The sequence below is a fragment of the Acinonyx jubatus genome, chromosome B2 (genome assembly GCF_027475565.1).
Source record: "Acinonyx jubatus isolate Ajub_Pintada_27869175 chromosome B2, VMU_Ajub_asm_v1.0, whole genome shotgun sequence".
Classification (NCBI taxonomy): domain Eukaryota; kingdom Metazoa; phylum Chordata; class Mammalia; order Carnivora; family Felidae; genus Acinonyx; species Acinonyx jubatus.
The window spans coordinates 105787552-105812600 of NC_069385.1; the positions used below are offsets into that span (position 1 = coordinate 105787552).

Genomic DNA, 25049 nt, shown 5'->3' on the forward strand with positions numbered 1-25049 from the left:
TCTATCTCAAGGTCTCGATTGGCACACTAGCTTTTATTTGGATGACACTTATTGAGCAACTCCCTACCTGGGAGTGACCCACGGTGCTAGGAATGCAAAACGAGTATGCTAATGTTTGCATCTAGCTCCATGCAAAAACACTGTGTTACGCATGTTAATCACTTAACCCTGGGTAATATTATTATCATCCTCAGCCCCATTTTACGGATGAGGGAATAAGGCAGAGAGGGATTCCATAGTTTGCTGAGGGTCACGCTACCAGCGTCCAGGCTGGGATTCAGACCCAGGCAGTTGGGCTCTAGGCACTAAAGCCCAAGTAATTGACCCCTACCCACTTTGGTGTATTGAGAAGTCACCCCTGGTGTGAAATCATCTGGGAATGTGTTTCTGGGCTGCTTGGTAGCCTGTACCAAAAAGAAAACAGGATTCTTCATCCTCATTAAGGAAGTATTTACTCATACTTGCTATATACTGGCCCCGTTGTAAGTAGTGAAGAGGTAAATGAGACCAATCCCTGCCCTGGAGGAGCTCACAGGCTAAGGGTGAAACAATTCTGTAAACAGAGCATTGTACTGGAGGCTGCAAAGTATCCAAAGGAGGACGTGTATAGAATGCTGCCAGAGGGGCGCCTGGGTGGCTCAGTCGGTTGAGCATCTGACTTCGGCTCAAGTCAGGATCTCGCAGTTTGTGAGTTCGAGCCCCGCGTCGGGCTCTGTGCTGACAGCTCGGAGCCTGGAGCCTGGTGCGGGTTCTGTGCCTCCCCCCAACTCTGCCCCCCACCCCATGCTCGTGCTCTGTCTCTCTCTGTCTCTCAATAATAAATAAACGTTAACAAAAATAAATTAAAAAGTTAAAAAAAAATAACAAGAATGCTACCAGAGGGGGGGCAGACTTCTGTGTTGCTAGTGGCTCCAGGGCACAGGAGCCCCTGTTCTCTGGGGTGGGAAATGCCTTCTTCCCTGGTGTCCTTGAGGAGCCAGGCCCAGAGAAGGCCTCCTTTCCCAACTGCAAGGAAACCTTGGTGACGATTGTCCACTGCTTTGGACCCAGCTGTCTTGCCATCAGCTGGGGACAGTGTTGGCATATCGTTTCATCCCACAAAGCACACCAGCAGGAGGCAGCAGGGGAAGGCAGTTCATTCTGTGGCACGGGGTGGGGGGGGGGGGCGTGGAAAGCAGGCAGGATCCCATCTGGATCCTTCTATCACTCGGTACACGGGGGCCAAAGGAAGAAGACCCGCCGTCCATTCCTGGCCGCAAACAGTGACTAGGTGACCTCAGGCCGGAGCCGGAGCCTTTCTGTGTTTCCTTGACCTTCTTCCCCCAAAAGGAAAAATGCAGGTGCTAAAGTTTGCTTCTCCTTTATGTCCACTAAACCTTTATTCCCCCTACATTTTGTAAATAATCTGTTACGGCATTTACCACAATTGTTTGAAAGTCTCTCTGCCCACCAGAATTTTTAGTATAAAAAAATCACATCTATTAAAAAAAAAAGTTTGATTTAAAAAGTATTTTTATCCCAAACATGGGCTGACACATTGGCGCTCTTTTTTTTTTTTTCAATATATGAAATTTATTGTCAAATTGGTTTCCATACAACACCCAGTGCTCATCCCAAAATGTGACATTGGCGCTCTTAAAATTGAGTGCATGAGTACGTGAACAAATGAACGAATGAATGAGTCAGCCAATTATTAAATTATTTAGAGGCTTACTCTCTTGAGCATGAGATCAGATAGCACATTATAAGAGGGTGGTGAAAACCTCTAAACAGGTAGTACTCTCTGGGTGCCTGGCTGGCTCAGTTCGCAGAGCACGTGTCTCTTGACCTTGGGGTCATGAGTTCGAGCCCCACGGGGGGAGTGGAGATGACTTAAATAAAAAAATAGTGAGTTAATTAATAATGCTAACTGAATAGTACTCTTTTTGTCCCACTGCAGCAGTTTCCAAATGCTACATTCTGGGAGTGGCTGTGTCGGGATCCCTCAAGAGCTAAAGTGCAGATGCCCCAACGTGCCTTATAAAAATTCTGAATCAGTAGGTCTGGGTGGGACTCAGGAAGCAGTCTGTTCTGAGGTTCCCCAAGAGCCGTTGTAGCTAGCATGAGGTCAGGGTGGGAACTCTAACGTGCCATTTCACCTGGCCTTCAGTCTGTCCTGCTTCACTCTGAGGACCGACGGTGATGGTGTTGGCACAGGTCTGGTAGAAACATGGGGGGGGGGGCAAAGCACCCCAGTCCTGCGTGGAGGACCTGGCAAAGCCCTTCCAGCAACTGGCCATCTCTAGCTCTTCCTGAGGTTGTTAACAGGGAAGCTGTCATGAGTACCACAGAGCTGTGGGCAAAAGCTAACTTTCTTTGGGTTAGTGCAGTGTTCCTAAAACTCTCTGTTGATCTCCTTGTGTGTTTCACGTGGCCTTCCTTCTTCCTCATCTTCATCCCCAGTGATTTTCCAGATGGCCAAATGAAGCTCCTCTAACTCAGCCATGGGCTGGAGCACCAGGGGCAGAATTTTCTAAAGCCCTCTGCTCATGGCCCTGTAAATACTTTCTGCGGATGGTGTCATTTGGTGAAAACCCCAGTTGTGACTGTATAACAGGAGAGTGGTTGGTGGAGGCTGGGGAGCGGATCGCCTGACTTCTGTTCGACTTCGTCTGCTGCTTATTTGGGAAACTCAGTAGCTGTTTCTCTGGATGCATACACAGCACTCTGCCGTCTCCAAGGGTTCTAGCATGTTGCTCCAAATATGAATTAGGGCAAGAACGATGAGACAGAGTCTCCCCTCTTTAGAGAACAGTTTCTAGCCCTTTATTAAGTCATTTAAAAAAAAAATGTTTAGGGGCGCCTGGGTCGCTCAGTCGGTTAAGCGGCCTACTTCGGCTCAGGTCATGATCTCGCGGTCCGCTCTGTGCTGACAGCTCAGAGCCTGGAGCCTGTTTCAGATTCTGTGTCTCCCTCTCTCTGACCCTCCCCCGTTCATGCTCTGTCTCTCTCTGTCTCAAAAAAAATAAAATAAAAACGTTAAAAAAAATTTTTTTTTTATGTTTATTCCTGTTTGTTGGGGGGAGGGACAGAGAAAGGGGGAGAAAGGATTCGAAGCAAGCGACAACAGAGAGCCTGATGTGGGGCTTGAATCCATGAACCATGAGACCACAACTTGCGCCAGAGTCAGACCCTTAACCTACTGAGTCACCCAGGCGCCCCTATTAAGCCATCTTTTCAATCCAGGAAGTTTAATGACACATTAGCGTCATTAAAATAGGCGTTGTGTTCGTTAACTTTAGAAGATTATCATTTTAAGGTGAAGAGAAATTGGTGCCGCCCAAAGTTGTGGTTAAAAGCAGGGCCTCAGATAGTCTGGGTTCAAGCCCCGCCTCCAGCGGGGCTAACAACTTCAGCTAACAACTTGCTAACTGTTTGATTAGGACAAGTCGGTTAAATTATCCTTGCCTCTGAAGAAGAATGAAATCATGCCATTTGCAACAACGTGGATGGGACTAGAGGGTCTTACGCTAAATGAAATAAATGAGTCAGAAAGATAGGGGTCATATGTTTTCACTCATATGTGGAAATTGAGAAGCTTAACAGAAGACCATGAGGGAAGAGAAAGAAAAAAAATTATAATCAGAGAGGGAGGCAAACCATAAGAGACCCTCTTTTTTTAAAAAAAATTTTTTAATGTTTATTTACTTGTGAGAGAGAGACAGAGCATGAGCAGGGGAGGGGCAGAGAGAGAGGGAGACACAGAATCCAAAGCAGGCTCCAGGCTCTGAGCTGTCAGCACAGAGCCCGACGCAGGGCTCGATCTCACGAACTGTGAGATCATGATCTGAGCTGAAGTCGGACACTTAACCGATTGAGCCACCCAGGCACCCCATAAGAGACTCTTAAATCCAGAGAACAAACTGAGGGTGGAAGGCATGGGGAAAATGGGTGATGGGCATTGAGGAGGGGACTTGTTGGGATGAGCACTGGGTGTTGTATGTAAGTGTTGAATCACAAGAATCTACTCCCGAAACCCAAGAGCACACTGGATACGATGTATATTAGCCAACCTGATAAATTATATAAAAATTGTTTTTTCCTTGCCTCAATTTCCTCATCAATACAATGGGGATGATTAAATCTCCCTCACAGATTGTTTTAGGGCCAACTGAATAAGAAAACACATGCCAGAAACTATGAAAAATGCTGGGTGCATAATAAGCCTTCAAATGTTGGCAATATTGTCATTTGTTTAGTGAACAAGCTTTTTTGAGGAACTCCTAAGTGCCATTTTACATAAAAAGACAAACTATAGTGCCGTATACTCATATGAAAAGACTCTAACCATATTATCAGATTAAAAGTGTAACTTGAGGGTCACCTGAGTGGCCCAGTCTGTTAAGCGTCTGGCTTCGGTTCAAGTCATAATTTCACAGCTTGTGAGTTCGAGCCCCGCATCGGGCTCTGTGCTGACACCTCGGAGCCTGGAGCCTGCTTTGGATTCTGGGTCTCCCTCTCTCTCTGCCCCTCCCCTGCTCATGCTCTGTCTCTCTCTCTCTCTCAAAACTAAATAAACGTTAAAATAAATAAATAAAAGGGTAACTTGAAATGAAGTTCTGCAAATAAATTTTAAGAGTATAGTTTTACATATTGATATTTATATGTATGTGTGTATTTATAGCTATGTATGTATTCTATGCATGTATTCAAGCATAGAAATACATCTGAAAACAAAAGTCTGTTAGCAAGTTATTACCAGTGAGGAAACAATTCAGTTTTATGAAGGGAGAAGTTCTAGAAGGTAAAGATGATGCACAACTACAAGATAGGCTTTTGCTAATAAGATGTTAGCATAGCGCCCAGTTGTAATATCATTTGTTATTATCATGAGTCTAATATACCACGTGTTGGACTATAATCATTCCTTCACAAATTCTGTAAACATTTATGCAACACCCACGGCATGCCAGGCCCCTGGTAGGCAGTGGGAAGAATGCATAAGGCCTGACCTCGCTGCCTCTGGGAAGGTTTCAGTGTAGAAGAGGCATAGAGATCACCAAAAATGAAACATCATTTCTGCAGCAATATGACTTTATAATTGTGACGGAAACATTAGCCAGAACTCCCGGAGCGTTTACGAATGTGCTAGACATGTGTGTGGACATTATTGACTGCCATCTGTGATTGCTACAATTATTCTATTTTGATGCTATTCTTTATAACCAAACTAGACTGCTACAGAGTTAGAGAATTAGTGACCAGAAACCTAATATGACTGCCTCAACGTGTTATTTCTACACGCTATGATATGATCCGGCATTCCCAAGGATTTGCCCACCTTGATGCCTTTCAAAAACCCGGCCCAGAAAATGCATATTCCGTTTTTTTCCAGGTGGTTTCTTCCCATAATTGTATGTAAAATCGTGTTGCTAGTGCCTTAATCTCTCTGATTTGTCAGCCTATTAAAGTCCTCTTGATTGCATGTGTTTTTTTTTTTTCTTTTAATAACCTGCCTTGAAGAAGGTTAAGCTGAAACCACTCCTCAGCTTCCAAGATGTTGCCATCCAAATTGCATGCGCTTTTCTGCCTCTGCAGCAGCCTCGCACTGGTTCATCCTTTTGACTGGCAAGACCTAAATCCTGTTGCCCATATTAGATCATCAGGTAAGAGGCATCTTTGTTCCAGGGCTTGAGCAACTGATCCGTGGCCAGATTCCACGTGGCCCCGGAGAAGTTGCATGTGTGGACTTCTAACCAAGTTCTATTATAAAAAGGCTCATGGAGACCTGTTCTCCTGGGGTTGGGGAGAGAGCCTCACTTTCTCCTCATTGCAACTGAAACTGAAGAAGCACCTGTCTTCTTCAATATCATGACTGCAGGACAGAAACAAGATGAGGCATTTTCAGACAGACTGGAAGCTCAGCTGGCAACCACTGTGAAGAACTTCCTCAACGTGGCCCCTTCTGTCCCTCACTGCCCTAGCCCACTCTCACTCAGGCGCAGTGACACAAAGCCCCTGGAGTTCTCTCAGAGGCAACCTCAAAACCTGCTCCCATGAAGGTGAAGGAGAGGCAGGTGTCTTAATCAACAGGTGTAGTCTTGGTTAGTTCTGGGGGGGTGGGGGGGTTGATGTGAGAAGACGGCCATTTAGGCTCTTGGGGTCCAGAGGGAAACCATGTTTTCTATGTTATCACAAGGGGAAGCAGGGACCAGCTGAAGAGCTCCAGGGGACAATGGATGCACATCTCTTGCTCTCTCTTACCTTGTGGTGGGAGGGAAGGGGAGGAGGGGAAGGTTTAGTCAGGCCCAGAAGAGGTGGCCAGAGTGGGACAGCCACCTCTAGAAAGGTACATCTGCCATCACCGAGAAGGACCTGTATTGCAAAGAGATTGCTTCCGGAGTTTTGTGGGTTCCTGCGAATCCCAGAGCATGGTGCTGCACGGTCTTCTCTGTCCAGCTTCTCCTCAGGTGAGCAGTGTAGGTGGCTTCTGAAGCCACAGACCTGGTGACTCTGGATCTAGCTGTTCAGGTTTGATGGGTGACTCCTTACTGTAACATTTACAAAAGGGCTTTCATAACCCTGCACCTGATAAATACTGCCTTGCTTTGTAGTTGGCAAAGCAAATGCATCGGTCGGACAGACTATATGTTGTATCTGTATTTACACAGGAAATGGCATAATATCTCACAGGTGCATTCATTCAACAACACTTATCAGGAAGTTGAGTCATCGCTGATACACCGGTGACTAAGACGGTGAGCTTGTGGTCAAGCTCAAGGACCTTCCAGCCTAGTGAAGTTAATTTTCCCATTACCTTTTCCAAGGATTGGAAACGAGTAACATCTTACCCGACGGACAGATTATCAGCTAGGAGACGTTTACATCATGCACTTTTTATTGGATCAGGGTGGGAATTTCAAAACATGTTTTATATCCCATGTTTGAAAGTCATGGGAAGGCTGTCATTGGACTGGCAGAAACTTAAGAACAGGGACACTACATTTTTCATCTTTTGTAGTCCCACAGTCAAGGCCAGTGTCCCATTCGGTCTTGAGCAACCGAATGCATACATATTTTGTAAATTGTTAGAAATCCTTGGTTAAATAAAGGATTAGGATAATAGATGGTTGTTCATATCCTAACTAAGTGAGTATGTAGAAAACATGGTTATGCAGGTAAAGTATGGGCTAGAAATATCCTTTTTGTTAACGGAGGACATAAAGCTGTATAAGAAAATGTTATGTTCCTAGCGTGTATACAATCCATCTCGAAACCCAGGAGTGAGTATCAGGAATATTTGACAAATGGACACCCCAAAAAATGTATTGTAAGATTAATAGCCTATAAATAGTCCAGAGGTTCCAACGCTCCTATTAAAATAAAGTTGAAGAAAAACAAGGAGTGACATGTATGAGTTCTGAACCACAAACTGTATCATCTAGAGGATGGATGCTCAACCTGATAAGACTCCTCGTTTCTCCCTTCATGATGAGTCCTGATAGATGATTGGAGAACAGGAAACCGGGGACAGTGACTGGATTACCTGCAGGCTGATGAAACTTTTCTGTAACCCCCTGGCACTGAACAGCCACAGGGCTCTGTAGACCTACACCCACACCTGGGTTAGCTCCAAGATTCCTGAGGGGCCGTCTTCAAATGGGCAGAACTGTAGACTCACCTTGACCTGCGGCTCCTGAATGCTGAGCAAGGGGGCTTTTTGGTAGAGCAGGATTTAGAGAACCAGGGCACTCCTAGGTAATTGGAGAAGGTTCCCAGAGCCGAGGTGGAATTGAGATCTCACAAGAGAAACCTTGTGGGCCTTGGAACCCTCCCATTACTCTAGAACTGAACTCCTAATTTCCAGAGGTAGAGTACCTCCAAGGCGGCTGTGCGTTCTCTGCGCTCCTCACCAAACTCCATGAGCCGTAGCCCTCCCCTTCGATGCCCGTACCATCACATCATGGCTGATGTGGGTGGGGGCACAGCTGGACACAGCCTGCCCCTCACAGAGGGAAAGGCAGGGCTTAACATCTCCCTGTTACACCACGAAGCCTGACTTGGTAGACAATCTTAAATGGGAAAGAAAGAGCCTTTTGTGATTCTAAATAGCACTGAAACCGTTAGCCTTTACAGGTAAAGTGGGTTGTTGTTGTTGTTGTTGTTGTTGTTGTTGTTTAAACGTCTGAGGAAATACTTTGGATTTTGAATCTGCCCAAAGGGAAAATAGTATGGTCTAGTTTCCATCTGCTCAAACTCTTCTGAGGGCTTGAATTTGGGTAGCCAGAGTTAACTCCCTCTAGGTAAGGGACACACAGTGTCAGTTGTCTGCTGCTGATGTGTCCTGTGCTAGGCCCTTGACTTCTACCATCACTTCATTCTCACAGCTGTCCTGCAGGTTGTCAAGTGCCTTTTTCCGCCATTTGACAAATGAGAATAAGAGAGGGGAGCAACTTGCCTAGGCCAGAGCGCCATAGCTTCTCAGGGGTACAGCTGGAATCCAAAATAGGACTACCTGGCTCTAATACCCCAGGCCATTCACCTCACTCCCACCTTCCTTGGAACTAGCTCCTACTATTGGACTATGAATGGCAGATCAGGTGGTCTGGTACCTTCGCCTAGTCGTTTTGTAAACTTGAATAGGCACAGCCTTTCTGATTTAGTAGAATTGGGGTACGGCTGAAGATCCTGATTTCCAAGCTCCCAGTGATGCTGATTCAGGGACCAACTTTGACTAGCAAGCCTCATGTATTGAAGGGCCCATCGCTGGCAAGTGCTTCACACATTAGTCACCGACATGAAAGACAGGCTTCTTCTCAGACCTCAGAACATTTCTGGGTGATGCCCCATGATATCGACATAAGTTCCATACCTAAAACGGCTCCCTGTGTCTTAGTGGCAGAGGCAGAATGCGATGGAAAGCTTGAAGGAGTCTGTCGAGCAGTGAAATCGACTCACACAGTATCAGGTAGGCAAGCTCAGAAAGACAAATAGAAACGTGAAAGTCTGGCTATAATGATAGTTGGACTCACCATCTTACCAAGTAAATACGGATTCAACTGGGATTCAGAAAGGAGGGTAACAGGCAAAACTGCAGGTGTGTTGAAGAGTTTAGGCACCAAAGAAGGAGAAACAGTTTCAAGAGGGGGTGGGTAAAAGAATATATACCATAAAGGGATTGATGCAGATGAGAGCCTGGTGAGCCGTGGAAAAGCTCAGCTCAGCTTACTTTCACAAAGATTTATGGAGCACCAGCTGTGTGCCAACATTAGGATCTGAATATACAAAAGTACACAGCTCTTAAGAAATAGCCTAGTGTGGGAAGCAGAGTGTACAAACACATAATTTTAATACGATAGGAAAAAAAGAATGATAGAAACACATAGAGGGAACTGATTTAATAATGAGAATGAAACAAGTCTGGGGAATGAGGGAAGGCTTCAGAGAAGACCTGACATCTGATCAAGATGTTAAAGGGTGAACAGGAATTTGCCCCTGGGATTTCAAACACAAGGAATAGAATTTATAAAGGTGCCGAGGCGTCGAACAGCTCCGTGTATCGCTCAGGAGTGCTGGAGCCCACGGAAGGCAGGTAAAGAAAAAGCAGAAGAGTACAAGGCAGTAGACCTTCAGATCACTGAGGGTCTTTCTTACAGTGCCCAAGAACTTGGGATGTAACTTATGCCCCTATGAAATCTACACATTTCAACTCCAGAACATTGGAAGGATAGGCCACATTTGTGCCTCAAGTAGCAACGGAAGTAGCTTAGGAAGACGTGTAGATTTAAATACCGTCTACAGACTGCCTTCCAAAAAGATTCCAATATATTCCTCTTTCAGAAATAGCCACTTAGTGATCGGAAGCCATTGATAAATTCTAAGAAGAGTAGCCTGGTAAAATGTGAAGGATGCATTTGAAGGTTAAGATCCAAGATGAATAGGACAGTTAGGGGAGATGACAACTGTCTGAGACCTTGAAAGTGTAAATAGACAATTAGGGGATCAGGGCTATACTGGAGAGAGAATTTTAGGCTAAAAACAAAATGTTAAAATTGAGACTCGTTGGATGGAGGGGTTTGATGAGAAGGACATAGGAGGAGGATTCCCAGGTTTCTGACTCGGGCTACACGAGCTAGGAAATGCTGGAGCTGCAGGCTGTGTGGTTGGGGGATGAGGAAGGAGAGTTGCGAGATGGCCATTCGATCTTATTTTGGACCATTGGCCTTGATGTTCCAAAGGGAAGGATAGCAGGTAGAGGCACCCAACGGGAAGTTGTAAGCCCAAATCTGAAGTGTGAGATAAGGTTCCTGTTTGGGAAAAACAGTCGGGGGAAGGGGTCTTTAACATGATCTGGATCAGAGCAGAGGCTAAGGGCAAGTTTGTAAGTGTTAGGAGGTGATGGTCTTAAGCATCTTAAGAAATGTCTACCTCTATCTTTATTCCCCCACAATACTTTGCTTATATCAGGCCTTTAATAATTATTTGCATATTTTACTAGTTAGGTAAAGAAATGAAGGAGGCCAAAAACGAAGGGGTGTAACTTAATTCCCTTGGAATTTCCTTTTGCATGATAAAGTCTGGGGTGTAATGGATGACAGTGAGATAATATTCACTTTTTTTTTTTTTTTTTTCAGCATGGGTCAATAAAATACAAGCTCTGATGGCTGCTGCAAGCTTAGGCCAAACTGAAATTCCCAAAGGAAATGGCTCTTATTCTGTCGGTTGTACAGACTTGATGTTTGACTACAGTAATAAGGTAATGCTTTGATTAATAGCACTAATCTTTATGTTCTGACATTGACTGTTCCTGTGGTCCCCTAGAAGGTTTTGAAACTTGCTCTTGCCCTCACCTGAGAATGACTCATGTTGTTATTTATGTTGTTGCATAAGAAGCCTTTTGCTACGTAAGTCTTTCCCAGATTTGTTGCTATCATCTGATTTATTTATCTATAAGCTCTATTTTCCCCTTCCTTAATGGTTGAAACCAGCCTGCTCATGCTTTCTTTTCACTCAGAAAACATGTTTCCCCTTCTCTTTCTACTGTATTCAGGCACCACAGCAGCTTAAAAAGTTCTCTCTGGACCTCCTTGTGAACAACCGAGGTTTCCCCTCTAATTAAATATGCCAAATAGCTGTTGGGACATAATGGAGAAGCAACTTCACTAAAAGTACATTGATTTCTTTTCCTCTCCAGGGCACCTTCTTGCGTTTGTATTATCCATCCCAAGAGGATGACCACTCTGACACCCTTTGGATCCCAAACAAAGAATATTTTTTTGGTCTTAGTAAATTTCTTGGAACACACTGGCTTATGGGCAAAATACTGAGCTTCTTTTTTGGTAAGATTTCTGTTGATCCTGCTTTGGTAGGCTCTAGAATATAAGAAAACCTTGAAAACAGCAGGAGTTTCTGGCAAAGATCAAAGTAGATTTTCTCCAGTCTAAACTTCTAAGATGACAAATTGCTTCTTAAAAGCCCAGGCAACTGTCAGAGAAGCAGGGGTTCTCGTTTTGTTCGTTTTGCATATATCGGGGTATATGGAGGTAGGGAAAGTGCCAGACTTAAGACGGCTGTAATATCTGCCTGTGGCAGATATTCTTTGATATTCCTGCTCATATACTGCAGGGAAGCAATAATCTGGTAAGTGCCCACTTCCCTTTTGTATGCTTTGTGCGAAAGTGAAAACTAATTTCTCACCCGTCATAAATGATGAGACTCCGCTGTCATTCCCATCTCCTACCTGCCAAGGGACCAGCCTCCCTCACCAAGACAATCTGATGTGCATTCCCCACTTCATTTGTCTACTTATAACTAATATAGACGTTTCCTTCCTTATCTGTTTGACCAGACACTACTGTTGGGCCGGTGTTGACTACATCTTCAAATTTCCCTCTCAAAACTACCTGCCACTTTTGGCATTCTTTGAAACATCTCCTTGGAGTTTTCCTAAAAACCACCTAATAACAGAAATGATGGAACCGTAACTAACACCTCTTTATGTTGCCGAATAAGTTAACGGATCACTTCCACGGCAATCATCACGTTCAAGCTTTATGACTGCCTCTCCATTTTATAAATGAGAAAATGAAACACAAATAACTCATGGTGATAATGACAATAGCAATGGAGAAGTGAAACGAGGGAAGACAAAGCCTTCCACGTTGTGAGCCCCTTCTTACGGCACGAGATAGGCGCTTTACATATGTTGCCTACTTAGATAACATTCTCACAAAAGCCCTATCAGGTATCATTTCCTCCATTGTGCAAAAGAGGAATCGGAGACTCAGAGAATTCTCCTTACTTGCTCAAGGTCAATAGTAAGTGGTAGAGCTGCATCCAAAGGCACATCCGAGTATGAAGTCAGCGGTCTGTCTTGATCATTACCAAATTAGCATGGAATGAAAGGAGATTTGAAGATTCTGGTTCTCAGGGTAACACTCCTGAGGTTTATTCGGTAGTTTGGTTTCAGAATATTCCCTTTGAAGTTTCACCAAGACCCGGGGTTGGTGCTCAGGAACAGCCTTCTGAATACACCTGTAAGGGGTAAAGTCTCACCCTCAGTTCAGAGCTGGCAGTGAAAGCTGATAATTCATGATTTTACCGTCTTAGGAAAAACTACATGCTTCAGGTCTTTGGGTGTTAAGTATCTAGCAGCAGACTTTTTAATGAATTTACTATTAGTACATAAAAACATAAGTATAAATTCCATGAGTTAGGATTTCTACTAAGAAGATGTAAATTAAATTAGGCGGCAACATTCAAGTCGGAGCAAACACTAATTATAATCTCTCATTGTTGTCTAGGTTCAATGACAACTCCTGCAAACTGGAATTCTCCTCTGAGGACTGGTGAAAAATACCCACTAATAGTTTTTTCTCATGGTCTCGGAGCATTCCGGTAACGTGTGAGAGGAAAACTTTTAACCCCTAAGGTCCAATGGCAATGCATTCCCTGCCCTCCCCTCGCAAAAAGAAAAGCAGAGTTTGGAGTATCATGGTCACCCCCGTCTTGGAGGAATTGGGGTTCCTCAAATGTTGACCATGGTCTGTTGATCAGTCCAGCCCTATCTGGTCAAGTAGTTTGTTCTCTCCTTCCAGCTCATGGGGACTAGCCTCATGATGAGGACAGAAGAGGTGGCATTTGGGGCTGTCACCCTTCTATAGTACAATACACTCTCACAACCATCCCCTGGATTAGCTCAGGTCTTCTGAGAAGCGTGCACCAAGATTGGATTGGCTATAAAAGACATTTATGGAGAGAAATGCCCGTGAAGGATAGAGGGAACAGAGAGGAAAAGACAGAATCTTCAGATCATGATGCAGGTTGGACACTTGGGAAGGAGATGGGGAATGGAGAGATTGGGTATGGAGAATCCCAGATTACAGCACAGTTCTAGCAGACACTGGACCAGGCCAAATGAGAGAGTGCTTAACTCGAAGTTGCTCATCAAAGGAGCCTCGCATCTCACAGGAATGGGTCTCTATTGCTACCCATGCCATGCCCAGTCACTGGGCACAGCCCACGGAAAGCTTAGCTGGTGGTGGTAGATCCAAAGGGGAAGGGGCTCAGTGGGGTCTTTAGTCAACTATGCTCTCTGTGGCATGATCTCAGAGTGGCACGTTTTCATGACTGCCACACCCACGCCTCCTCTGTTTTCTCAACTGCCTACCTTTCTTTCTACCTCAGAGGATTATAAGACTTTCAGAAAATAAAAGGTGACTTTTAGTTGGCCAGAAGTTGGGTAGCTTCTGCAATAAGAAATTATCTTCGGTACTTCAATTGGAGCCATTTCTTTGATTTCTACCAGACCAGTGGTTGGCACGTTAGAATCTGAGGACCAACTCTAGCCTGCTGCTCAGTTCTATAAATAAAGCTTTACTGAAACACATCCACACTCATTCGTCTTTCGCATTGTCTGCGGCGACTTTTGTGTTACGACAGCAGAGTTGAGCAGCTGTGACAGATATCGTATTGCCCACTAAGCTGGGAATATTTACACTCTGGTCTTTTACAGAAGACGTTTGCTGATCCCTGTACTAGACCCATTTCCCCTTCCTGGGTAGATTGCGTATCTTCAACAATAGAGGACATCGTTCCCACTACCTCTCTTTGGTTCTCTATTGCCATTTCCTATTGAATGCATGACACGAGAAGATCGTCCAGAATGAGGAACTGGAAGGGGTCAATGCAGCTTACTTAGCACATGATTGTTTCCAGTCCTTTAAATAAATAACAGTTGACACGTGTTCAGCCTTTCCCCTGTTTTAGATGTGGTTATAAGCACTGAAAACATATTAATGTACTTAATCCTTACAAGAATCCCACCAGTTATCATAGTGTTGCAGAGGACAGATAAGTTACTTATCCAAAGCAGTGGTAGATTCAAATGTAGTGGTCAGACAGCAGGTCGTGTTCTCTTCAGCACCACACTGCACTGCCTTCCTACATACGCTGTCTTAGCAAAACCTTCTAACTGTTCTAAAGCAAAGGCTTTATAAAGTCCCATTTTACAGGTGCAGACAAAGATCTGGTCATGCAATTGCCTAAAGTTATATACCTGGTCAGTGGTAGGACCAAGATTAAAATCCAGCGCTCTCAAAGGCAATATTTAGAATCACTGCATCACGGTTTCTCAACCTCAGGACTACTGACATTTCTCAGAATTTCTTACCGTGGAGGGTAGCCCTGTGCACTGTAGGATTTTTAACAGCATCCCTCTATCCACTGGATGCCAACAGCACCCTCTGCCCGGTCATGATAATGAAGTTACCTCCAGACATTGTCAGGTATCCCCCAAGAGGCAGAAGTGTGCCCCCTTTGAGAACCACAGTTCTCTGGTGTACCCCTGGGCACTACCACAGGGGTGTGATGGCTTCCACATTCCGAGGCTCGTTAGTGGACCCCGCCTTTGCATGACAGCTATTTCAGTGCTTCCTGTTTGTTTGTTTGTTTTGTTTTGAAGGACAATTTATTCTGCTGTTGGCATTGATCTTGCATCTCATGGGTTCATAGTTGCTGCTGTAGAACACAGGTATGTCGCCTGGGCTCTAACTTCCAAGAAGATTTATAGAAAGAAATCAGTGAAATTGTCAACTATGGTTACGTGATGAGGGGATAAAAGGGGACTGAGTTAAATTGTCAAGAGTTGAAAACCAGCTAGCATTTCTAGAGTTGTCATTGTGTGCCGTGTTCATACATCATTTAATCTTTGGAACAACCCTCTGAAATGGTTACTGTTGTCACTCTTTTAAGGAGGAGGAAAAATGAAGCTGGGGAAGGTTGAGTAACTTGCTGTAAATCACACAGTGAAAAAATGGCAGCACTGGGATTGGATTCCACGCATGAGTTTGCGAGGGGGCCTCCTAGAACAATGACTATAGGACGGGTTGACTTGACCTGCAGCGATGGCTCTTTCTGAGGACTCCCTTGGGGGCCTCTTTGGTTTTATTTTTATTTTCATTTATTTATTTTTAAAATACAATTTATTGTCAAGTTAGCCATCACACAGTGTGCTCTTGGCTTCGGGAGTAGATTCCCGTGATTCATCCCTTACTTACAACACCCAGTGCTCATCCAGCGAGTGCCCTCATCAATGCCCATCACCCATTTTGCCCCTCTCCTCCGCCCCTCCCCCCGCAACCCTCAGTTTGTTCTCTGTATTTCAGAGTCTCTTCTGGTTTGCCTCCCTCTCTGTTTGTGACTATTTTTTTTCCCCTTCCCTTCCCCCACGGTCTTCTGTTAAGTTCCTCACAGTCCACAGACGAGTGAGAACGGTTTTAAAACAAAGGTAGAGTGGAAGAAGAAAGGGAAGTCGGAAAGATCAGAGTGAAGTGCGGGATGGGGATGAGGAAGAGTGAATGTAAGTAATTGATTTGTTTGTGTTGTAGAGACGGATCTGCGTCTGCGACTTACTATTTCAGGGACCAGTCTGCTGTAGAAATAGGGAACAAGTCTTGGCTCTATCTTAAAACCCTAAAACCAGGGGACCAGGAGGTGCCTCTACGAAATGAGCAGGTACATTGCAGCAGCAGGAGGAGGCGTGGTGACTAAAAATCGTATGCACGATGATGATGCTTGCTGATTTAATTTGCACATGGTAAGGTCTGCTCCGAGCTCTCCCATTTCCCATTCCCAAAAGGCCTGTCGGAAGATCTTCAGAGTGATACAGCTCCCTTGATGAAAAGTCTGGATCATGGTAAAAACAAAAGACCAGCATAAAAATCTTGAGAGATGACAGTAGATATTCAGAAATCATTGGCATCAGAACTTCTAATTTTAGGGGCGCCTGGCTGGCTCAGTCGGTTGAGCGTCCGACTTCGGCTCAGGTCATGATCTCACAGTCCGTGAGTTCGAGCCCCGCGTCAGGCTCTGTGCTGACAGCTCTTGCTTCGGATTCTGTGCCTCCCTCTCTCTCTGACCCTCCCCCGTTCATGCTTTGTCTCTCTCTGTCTCAAAAATAAACGTTAAAATTAAAAAAAAAAAAAAGAACTTCTAATTTTAGAATCTCAGAGGTGCTAGAAAAGGAATCCATAAATACCCTTGCTGCCAAGGCCATATTAAAAGCACTACTTTTTGGAGAAGCAGTATAGGACAGTATTAAGAGTCCAGGCCTTAGAATCCAAATTTCTATGTTTGAATCCTGATGCCCTCGCTTCCTAGTGGGATGATCTCGATCAAGCGACTTACTCTATTTTGCTTCTATGTTTTACCTGTTGCAAAGTAGTGAATAATAACCGTCTTTGGCTCACGGGGGAGTCTGGAAAATAAGTGATAGAGGGCACATTGGCTTCCACCTTTGTGCCAAGCTTTACTACAATGGGCGTTTTCCATATGTCATTGCATCTAACCCCACCCACATTTCACTGAGGTAAGCCTTATTACACAACAAATGGGAGCTGCGGAAGTTAAGGAAACCGTCTGAAGTCACACCGTGGGGAAGCAGCAGAGACAGGATCTGGACTCAGCTGTAACTACCTGCAGGGCTAAAGCCTGTGTCCTTACACTAGGTTGTGTTCCAGTCACTAATCGCTGAGACATTTGTAGTTTATAAGCAATCAATCGTCTTTCCCACACGCAACTCGTACACACACTTTAAAATAAGTATCGCAGCTCCTTTACTGGTCATTTCCTTGTTCTAATAATCACACTAGGTGCGCCAAAGGGCAAAGGAGTGTTCCCAGGCTCTCGATTTGATTCTGGACATTGATCGTGGAAGGCCAGTGAAGAATGCATTAGATGTAGAGTTTGATGTGGAACAACTGAAGGTGAGCTTGAAAAAAGTCATTTCCATTGTCCTGTAGTTCTTTATTGTTCCTTGTCATCTGCTTTTCTGCTGTAATGCATGGAACCGTGTGACAAAAGGCTGCAAATTAAAAAAAAAAAAGTGTATGTGAAGTATTATAGTGATGAGGAATGAACTAGGCTGAACTGTAGATGAGATTGCCCACAGTCACCTTTGAGCTACAGAAGCAGCCGTTTCTGTGGTTCAACTCGAGAGCTCCAGCAGAAGTGTCGTCATTTCTCGGATGGCTCCTGCATATTGTTGAGCGTGATCCTGAAATGGTGGCCAAAAGTTTTCAGCAGAATATGGACAGGAGGTGGAAGAGTATCAAAGTGGAGGGCATGCACAAAGACCCAAGAGTGTGTATGGAGGACGGAGGACAGGGAGTAGAGGGGTCTAGGTAGAAGGGCTTCAGTCTGGATAGAAGATGATCGTCTGTTCTCCTGACACAGTGAAGAGTTTCTTGTCCCTCGACCGTCTACTCCCTCTCCTGTCTCCATGATTTTGTACATGTTTTCCCCTTGGCCTGACACATTCTTCTCCCTGAGTCCTGCTTAATCTTCATCTCAAGTCAGGCATCACCTCCTCCGAGAAGCTTTCTTGGACCCCATTGTCACCCCCGCCCTGGACTGGCGAACTATCTATCACCCTCCTAGCTCCTTGGCACCACCCTGTTGTATTTGCATCACGTGTCCATGTCTCTTTCTTCACTGATAGACTGGGAGCTCATTGAAAATGAACTACGGTGCCTGGCACAGAGCAGGTGTTCAATAGATACTCATGAAATGAACAAACTAATTAAATGTGGACGGAGGGAGAGGCAGAAGTCAGCAATGATGCTGGTGTTGCAAGTGTGGGTGCCTAGGAAGATCATTAAGTTCACTTCTGAACTTCTATGAATGCTCAATGTGTGTGCATGTGTGTGTGTGTTATTTGTGTATACGTATATACATATATGTGTACATACACATGTATGTATATGTGTGTATTTGTGTGTATGTATGTATGTATTTCTTTTATAAGAAATCAAGGTACTTAACCATGCCCATGAAATTATTAATAATTTTATAATTTAAAAACTAATTTAGTCTATTCTAACAACCTGTGAGATAGTTATGAATATATATCATGCTTTTTCATATAGGACTCTATTGACAGGAATAAATTAGCAGTAATTGGACATTCTTTTGGTGGAGCCACAGTTATTCAGACTCTTAGTGAAGACCAGAGATTCAGGTAAGAGGAGGCAAAGAGAGAAAATAGTAAGCTATTGGAAGAGAGGAAGTGATAACCTATGTGAGATAGAGTATTTTTCAAATTCTTAAGGAGGAAGGATCCCTTCAGGGCTTATAAGTCTGTTCTTTTGCCTCCATAAGTACTCTATATGAATTTTCCTAGACAGAAATAATCTACTTCTCTTGCTATCATAAGATCTCCCCATTCCTATATATTTTTCTTCATCATTCTTATTTATCTGCTTAAGGACTTAACATTTTCACTTGGAAATTTATCTTTATACATCATTTTATTTTATTATTATTTTTTAGTGTTTATTTTGGGGAGAGAGAGAGACAGAGCGTGAGTGGGGGAGGGGCAGAGAGAGAGGGAGACACAGAATCTGAAGCAGGTTCCAGCTCTGAGCTGTCAGCACAGAGCCTGACGTGGGGATCGCACCCACAGACCGCGAGATCATGACCTGAGTCGAAGTCGGACGCCCAACCGACTGAGCACCCAGGCGCCCCCGTATACATTTCATATATGACATATGATTGTGATGCCAGTAATGCGTCTTGTAGTATTTCTAGACTTCCTCAATATGCAGGGCATTTTTAATTTTTTTTTCCCCATCCTTAAGATGGACAGAGGTCTTAAATTACACTTAACTTGGGTGACAGTCAGGACCAGACCCCAGAAAAAAATACTTTCTTTCTTGAACTATGTCATCACAGACTAATGAGATCATGTAGAGCCAACCAGTAAGAAAGTGGGTAGGATCGGGGCGCCTGGGTGGCGCAGTCGGTTAAGCGTCCGACTTCAGCCAGGTCACGATCTCGCGGTCCGTGAGTTCGAGCCCCGCGTCGGGCTCTGGGCTGATGGCTCAGAGCCTGGAGCCTGTTTCCGATTCTGTGTCTCCCTCTCTCTCTGCCCCTCCCCCGTTCATGCTCTGTCTCTCTCTGTCCCAAAAATAAATAAACGTTGGGAAAAAAAAAAATTTAAAAAAGAAAGTGGGTAGGATCATCTCTGAAACTTCATCTCACATTTCTTCCTTAAAATCGGTTTCCATTTAAGGGAATTATCTTAGTTTGCCCATTTAGCACATAAAACAGAGTGTCCAAAAGGTCCAGAAACAGGATAAACATACTTTTAAAAAGAAAGTTACATTTTCGAATGATACGCCTCCTATGTTTTTCTTCAAGCCCCACTTTTTCAGGTGTAGTACCTCAAAGCAAGTGGTCCAACGGTTGCTCTGAAAAAGGCATAATAAATCAACCGCAGACTGGCCGTACGTGCTGGAAACAGGGGCAATAGTGCATGTATTGTATTTCTTCAGACACCCTACAGTTCTGAAGAAATCGTTACTTGTTCGAGAATGTATTTTGAAGACCGTAACAAAAATGAAAACATTTTAAGCATATTATATCGTTCTAAAGGTCACGATTCCTAAATGTCTCCTAAAGAAAATGATTATGTAATGCCAAGTCGACCGCCTTATGAAGCTAATCATATTCCCTTCCCACACTGAAGTATAGTACCAGTGAGATTAACCTGTAATGAACCAGTGTGGTGCATGTCCATTAATCCTGGCATCATCAGGAACACTGTATGTCGGCCAGCGTGTAACCAGCTTTCTTTTATCATTGTCTACAAACACCTGCAGGTGTGGTATTGCCCTGGATGCATGGATGCTTCCATTGGGTGACGAAGTATATTCCAGAATTCCTCAGCCCCTCTTTTTTATCAACTCGGAACGGTTCCAATATCCTGCTAATATCATAAAAATGAAAAAATGCTACTCACCTGACAAAGAAAGAAAAATGATTACAATCCGGTAAGTATTAGTGATTTATTTCATCCTCTGAAAAGAAACTTGAAACTTGGATAAGCATCCCAAGGTACCATTGGTAGCCGTCCCAGAGTTGTTAAATTCACTGTTTAGACTTTCAATAAGGGAGAATATTAGATACTTTCAGGGTCTAAGAGCCTTTGTGTTTACTCTTTTAAAATGCAAATGTTTTTGGGGCGCCTGGGTGGCTCAGTCGGTTGAGCGTCGGAATTCAGCTCAGGTCATGGTCTTGCGGTTCCTGAGTTCGAGCCCCGCGTCAGGCTCTGGGCTGATGGCTCAGAGCCTGGAGCCTGCTTCCAATTCTGTGTCTCCCTCTCTCTCTGACCCTCCCCCACTCATGCTCTGTCTCTCTCTGTCTCAAAAATAAATAAACCTTAAAAAAATTAAAAAAAAATAAAATGCAAATGTTTTGAGTAGTGTTAACATATGTCATTCATATATTGATCATTAAAATTTGCATTAGGATACATGCTATTTTTATGTAAACACAAGAGCAGGCTTATGCAATTTGGGGGGCAAGGGTAGGGAGAGGTATTGTATCATTAAGCCAGGCTGGGAACTCTTTGGAAAAAAAGTCAGAGCATCTGTTGAGATCGGCAATGTGTTTACCTGTTTGGAAAGAATCTTGAAATTCCCAAAAGCTATAATGGGACCCCCTTGAGCATCCGTGATACGCGTATATCACGAATGTGAAAAAGAAATCCCCAAAGAGTTTTGAACTCACAATGTGATGTTATAAGGTAGGGGGCATTCCTCTTCTATCTGAAACATGGTTTATTTCAAAGAAGACAAGTGATAGCAGGAAGGAAACACAAAGAGCATAGGTGATAAACGCTGTGATAGGGTCGGAGAATGGAGTCTTTTTTATCTGATGTGGTCAGAAGACGCCTTGGAAGACACGGGAATAGAATTGGCCTTGAAGGATCAAGAGACATTAAACGGATAGTGAGGAGGGTCTAAGGTGGTTTAGTTAAGGACCTCAATTTAGCTTCAAGTTAGTTAAGGACTTCAATATTTGTATGTATAAGTCTAATTCTGAAACAGAGGTAATGCAGAGCGCCTAGCCTCCCTCAACCCCACTTCCTTACTAGGCTCTTTACCTTTTTCATCCTTTCTCTGTGAGGAGCCTGGAAAGAATAGCTCATACTTAAGAGCTCATCCTGACTTCCATTTCCACTTTGACTCCTGTGGACCAGCTTCCTGAACGCCACCAATGTGCCGAAATGCGTTCTGTGGAGGACATAAAAGGCCCAGCAGCCTATTCGCAGCCTCAGGCTTGCTCTCTGCATCCGTTAGACACTGTGGACTCCCCCTGTTTCTCCTCCCCTGGTTACCACACCCTTGCTCTTTCCTGCTCCATCTAGACTGCACCCTCCCTTTCTCCCCGACCCTCTCCTTCTCCTGAGGCCATTCCTCCACTGTTGGTAGCATCCAGCCTTCTACTCCCAGCCCTCTCATGACCCGGTTCTACCTTCTGACACTCACGTTGTGTTTGGAAGCAGGGAAGAAGGAGCAGGAGGCAGGTGGCTCTGGTTTGAGTACAGATAACTGAAAGAGTGGTGTTTGCTTAGAAGCAGCAGCAAAGTGAAGAGGAAGAGTTGCACCATTCGGGGCTGGAGACATATGTTTTCATCTCGGAATTTCTTAGCTTGGGACGGGGAAACCAGGGTAGAGATGTCTGGCCACAAACCGGGCAGGACAGATTTGTGTCTTACACCTGAAACCTTGGGAGTAGATAAGACCACCAAGTAGATAAGAGCCACCAAGTAGGGGAAGAAGTGGTCTGAGAGCAGAATATCGAGGAATGTCTATATGTATGTGAAGAGAACAGAGTTGTTAGGGGAAGAAGGGAAGGTACAAACAAGGGAAAGGAGATCAAAGAAACAAAAGGAAAAAAAAAAACGGCAAGAAAGTGTCAAATGTCTTCTTACAGGCAGTGGAAAGTGATCACTAAAAAAGGCCATTTACTTGATGTTAGGTAGATTTAAAGAGCAGTGTAAATGATATCTGTAAGGTGTTTACAGCTTAAATAATACAAGGAAAAGAGGTTCCCCCCCCCCACCAAATATTTAATCCAAGGTTTAGGTGCAGTGTGTTTTGAATAGCATCACATAGATACGAAGTTAAACAGTGTTGGTAAAGGCTTCTGGCTCTGAGTATACAGTCCCTGCAACACGTAACACATTTTGTCAGCTCAAATTGGGACTATTCTAGCCCACCGAAAAGCTGGAATCATTTCTTCTAAAACCAAGATGCCAAGGAACTCAGGAATCTTTGTTTATCTAGAGGGGAGGATGTATAGATACTAAGATGCACAGCCTGTGACCCACAAACACATCTACAGAGATCAAATCTACAAGTTTATTTCCTCAGTTTTCACTCAATAGGCTACCTAGACCACTATCCTTCCTGCACCCTAAGTACCAAAATAATTTTGTCAAACAATGTGATTTATAAACCTCTCATTTCTCTTTCAGGGGTTCAGTGCATCAGAATTTTGTGGATTTCACTTTTGCAACTGGCAAAATAATTGGATACATGTTCACTTTAAAAGGAGATATCGATTCAAATGTAGCAATTGATCTTAGCAACAAAGCTTCATTAGCATTCTTACAAAAGCATTTAGGTAAGAAACTAAGAGTGTTTCAGGACACAAACCAGGTGCTTCTTAAGACAAAACTGTTTTATTGCAGTGTGAGTCCCATTTTAACTGTCTCCAGTTGGTTTACAATGTCCCAGAACAGTAAATCAGTTTGAAGAAAGAAACTTGAGAGATTGAGTTTTGCTGCTTCTCATGCTACATATCACAGATAGGAAGTCTACTTGTTAATTTATCTTTGAGGCAGAGCATGAGCAGGGGACGGGCAGAGAGAGAGAACGAGAGAGAATCTGAAGCAGGCTCCAGGCTCTGAGCTGTCCGCACAGAGCTCAACGTGGGGCTCAAACCCACAAACCGTGGGACCGTGACCTGAGCTGAAGCCAGACACTTGAGGGACTGAGCCACCCAGGCGCCCTGGAAGTCTAGCTTGTGGAATCCTGTTGTCTTTCTGTGCAGACTTGGTGGCCGTTTGTGGTGTAATTTGTGAGGCTGTCCTGCCACCTAGAGGCACTGAGCTGTCTCGTACTCTCCAAAGCTTCATATTCTTGTTAACATTTTTCTCTTCCAGGACTGCAGAAAGATTTCGATCAGTGGGATTCTTTAATTGAAGGAGAAGATGATAATCTTATTCCAGGGACCAACATTGACACAACCAACCAGCATGTCACTCTACAGAACTCTGCAGGAAGAGAGAAATAGAATTTAGATCAAGAGCACTTTTTAAAAAGCTGTCTAAAAGTGTGTGTATGTGTGTGATTTTAATGTTTTTTTTTTCTCAAATAACTCTATTGTAAAATGTAGACTGTATCATGACAGTGATTGAAGCTCGTACTGGAATTTTTTTCTTTAAATGTAAAGAACGACTGCTATGTATAACAATCATACCAGCCTAAATTTTTATTTTACTAAGATGATACTTTTTCAGTGCCAAAATTAATAACTATTTTTACATTTCTTTAGTGGACAAGTATATCAAAACAGGCACAATGCTAATGAAAACATGTTGCAATGACATAACTAACTCCCCCCAAATACAATAAATACAGATTTTTTTTTTTTTTTGCCTCTCTTTTCTATTATGAGTAGAATTGAGTTTTGGCAATATGGTATTCTAGGTAGACTTTGGAAGCACTCCCCTTTGACTTTTGGTCATGGTGAGAAAAATCAGATCACACAGATGATTAAAGCACTGATTTACCACAGGATTAGGGATACTGTACAATTTCAGTATGAAAACTAAATTAGGGGAGTGGCCAAGGATGAGACTATTGGAGACAAGGCAAAGGCAGCAGATTAAAATGGATTAAAGAGAGTTTATAATTTGTTTGCATTTACTTAATGCTTTATCTCTGATGGATTCCACCTACTCAAGAAAGGTGCACGGGACCCGGGCCAGGGATTCCAGTTACAACATATTAGTTATGCAGCCGAAGCCTGTGAAGGATAACAAAGGAAACAGAATTGCTTTTAATTGGTTTGTTTTTCCAGTTGGTTTTATTTATGTTTTACATTGTGTATGCAGTGGTAGAAGTGGAATAGCACAACACAGGCATATACCTTGCTTTATGGCACAGGGCAGATACTGCATTTTTTACACGTTGAAGGTTCAGGACTTCCGTGGAGGAAGTAAGTGCGTGCAGCTGTGGTGGAAATAGCACGAGAACTAGAATCAGACGTGGAGCCTGAAGATGTGCCCGAATGGCTGCAAGCTCACGATCAAATGTGAACGGATGAGGGGTTGCCTCTTACGGATGAGCACAGAAAGTGGCTTCTTGAGATGGAATCTACTCCTGGTGAAGATGCCAGGAAGACTGTTGACATGACAACGTAGGATTTAGAACGCCAGGTACACTTAGTTGACAGAGCAGCCGCAGGGCGTGAAGGGATGAACTCCGATTTTGGAAGAAGTTCTACTGGGGGTAAAAGGCTACCGCACGGCATCACGTGCTACGGAGAAATTGTTCATGGAAGGGAGTCAATGTGGCAAACTTCATTGTCTTTTTAAAAGACGCTTTAAATGTTTATTTTTGAGAGAGGAAAAGGGGGGGGGGACAGAAGATCTGAAGTGGGCTCTGTGCTGTCTGTGCAGAGCCTGATGCGGGGCTTGAATTCACGAACCGTGAGAT

At 43.9% G+C, this 25049-nt stretch overlaps 1 protein-coding gene across 4 annotated transcripts in view; it reads left to right on the forward strand.

Annotated features, from left to right (window-relative positions):
- Window positions 1–23982, forward strand: part of PLA2G7 (phospholipase A2 group VII) — a 39735-nt gene extending 15753 nt beyond the window's left edge. For 2 of the 4 annotated variants that reach the window (XM_053222714.1, XM_027057611.2), the window contains exons 2-12: window positions 5503–5645; window positions 10614–10735; window positions 11174–11318; window positions 12783–12876; window positions 14942–15010; window positions 15867–15993; window positions 17130–17243; window positions 18405–18496; window positions 20139–20309; window positions 22802–22950; window positions 23492–23982. In XM_053222714.1, the coding sequence (XP_053078689.1) occupies window positions 5537–5645; window positions 10614–10735; window positions 11174–11318; window positions 12783–12876; window positions 14942–15010; window positions 15867–15993; window positions 17130–17243; window positions 18405–18496; window positions 20139–20309; window positions 22802–22950; window positions 23492–23622 (1323 nt within the window). In that variant the 5' untranslated portion in view covers window positions 5503–5536 and the 3' untranslated portion in view covers window positions 23623–23982. Of the gene's footprint in view, window positions 1–5502; window positions 5646–5860; window positions 6084–10613; window positions 10736–11173; window positions 11319–12782; window positions 12877–14941; window positions 15011–15866; window positions 15994–17129; window positions 17244–18404; window positions 18497–20138; window positions 20310–22801; window positions 22951–23491 lie in introns of those variants that run through there. The other 2 variants (XM_027057612.2, XM_053222715.1) reach the window with 2 other exon arrangements.
- Window positions 23983–25049: the final 1067 nt, after the last annotated feature.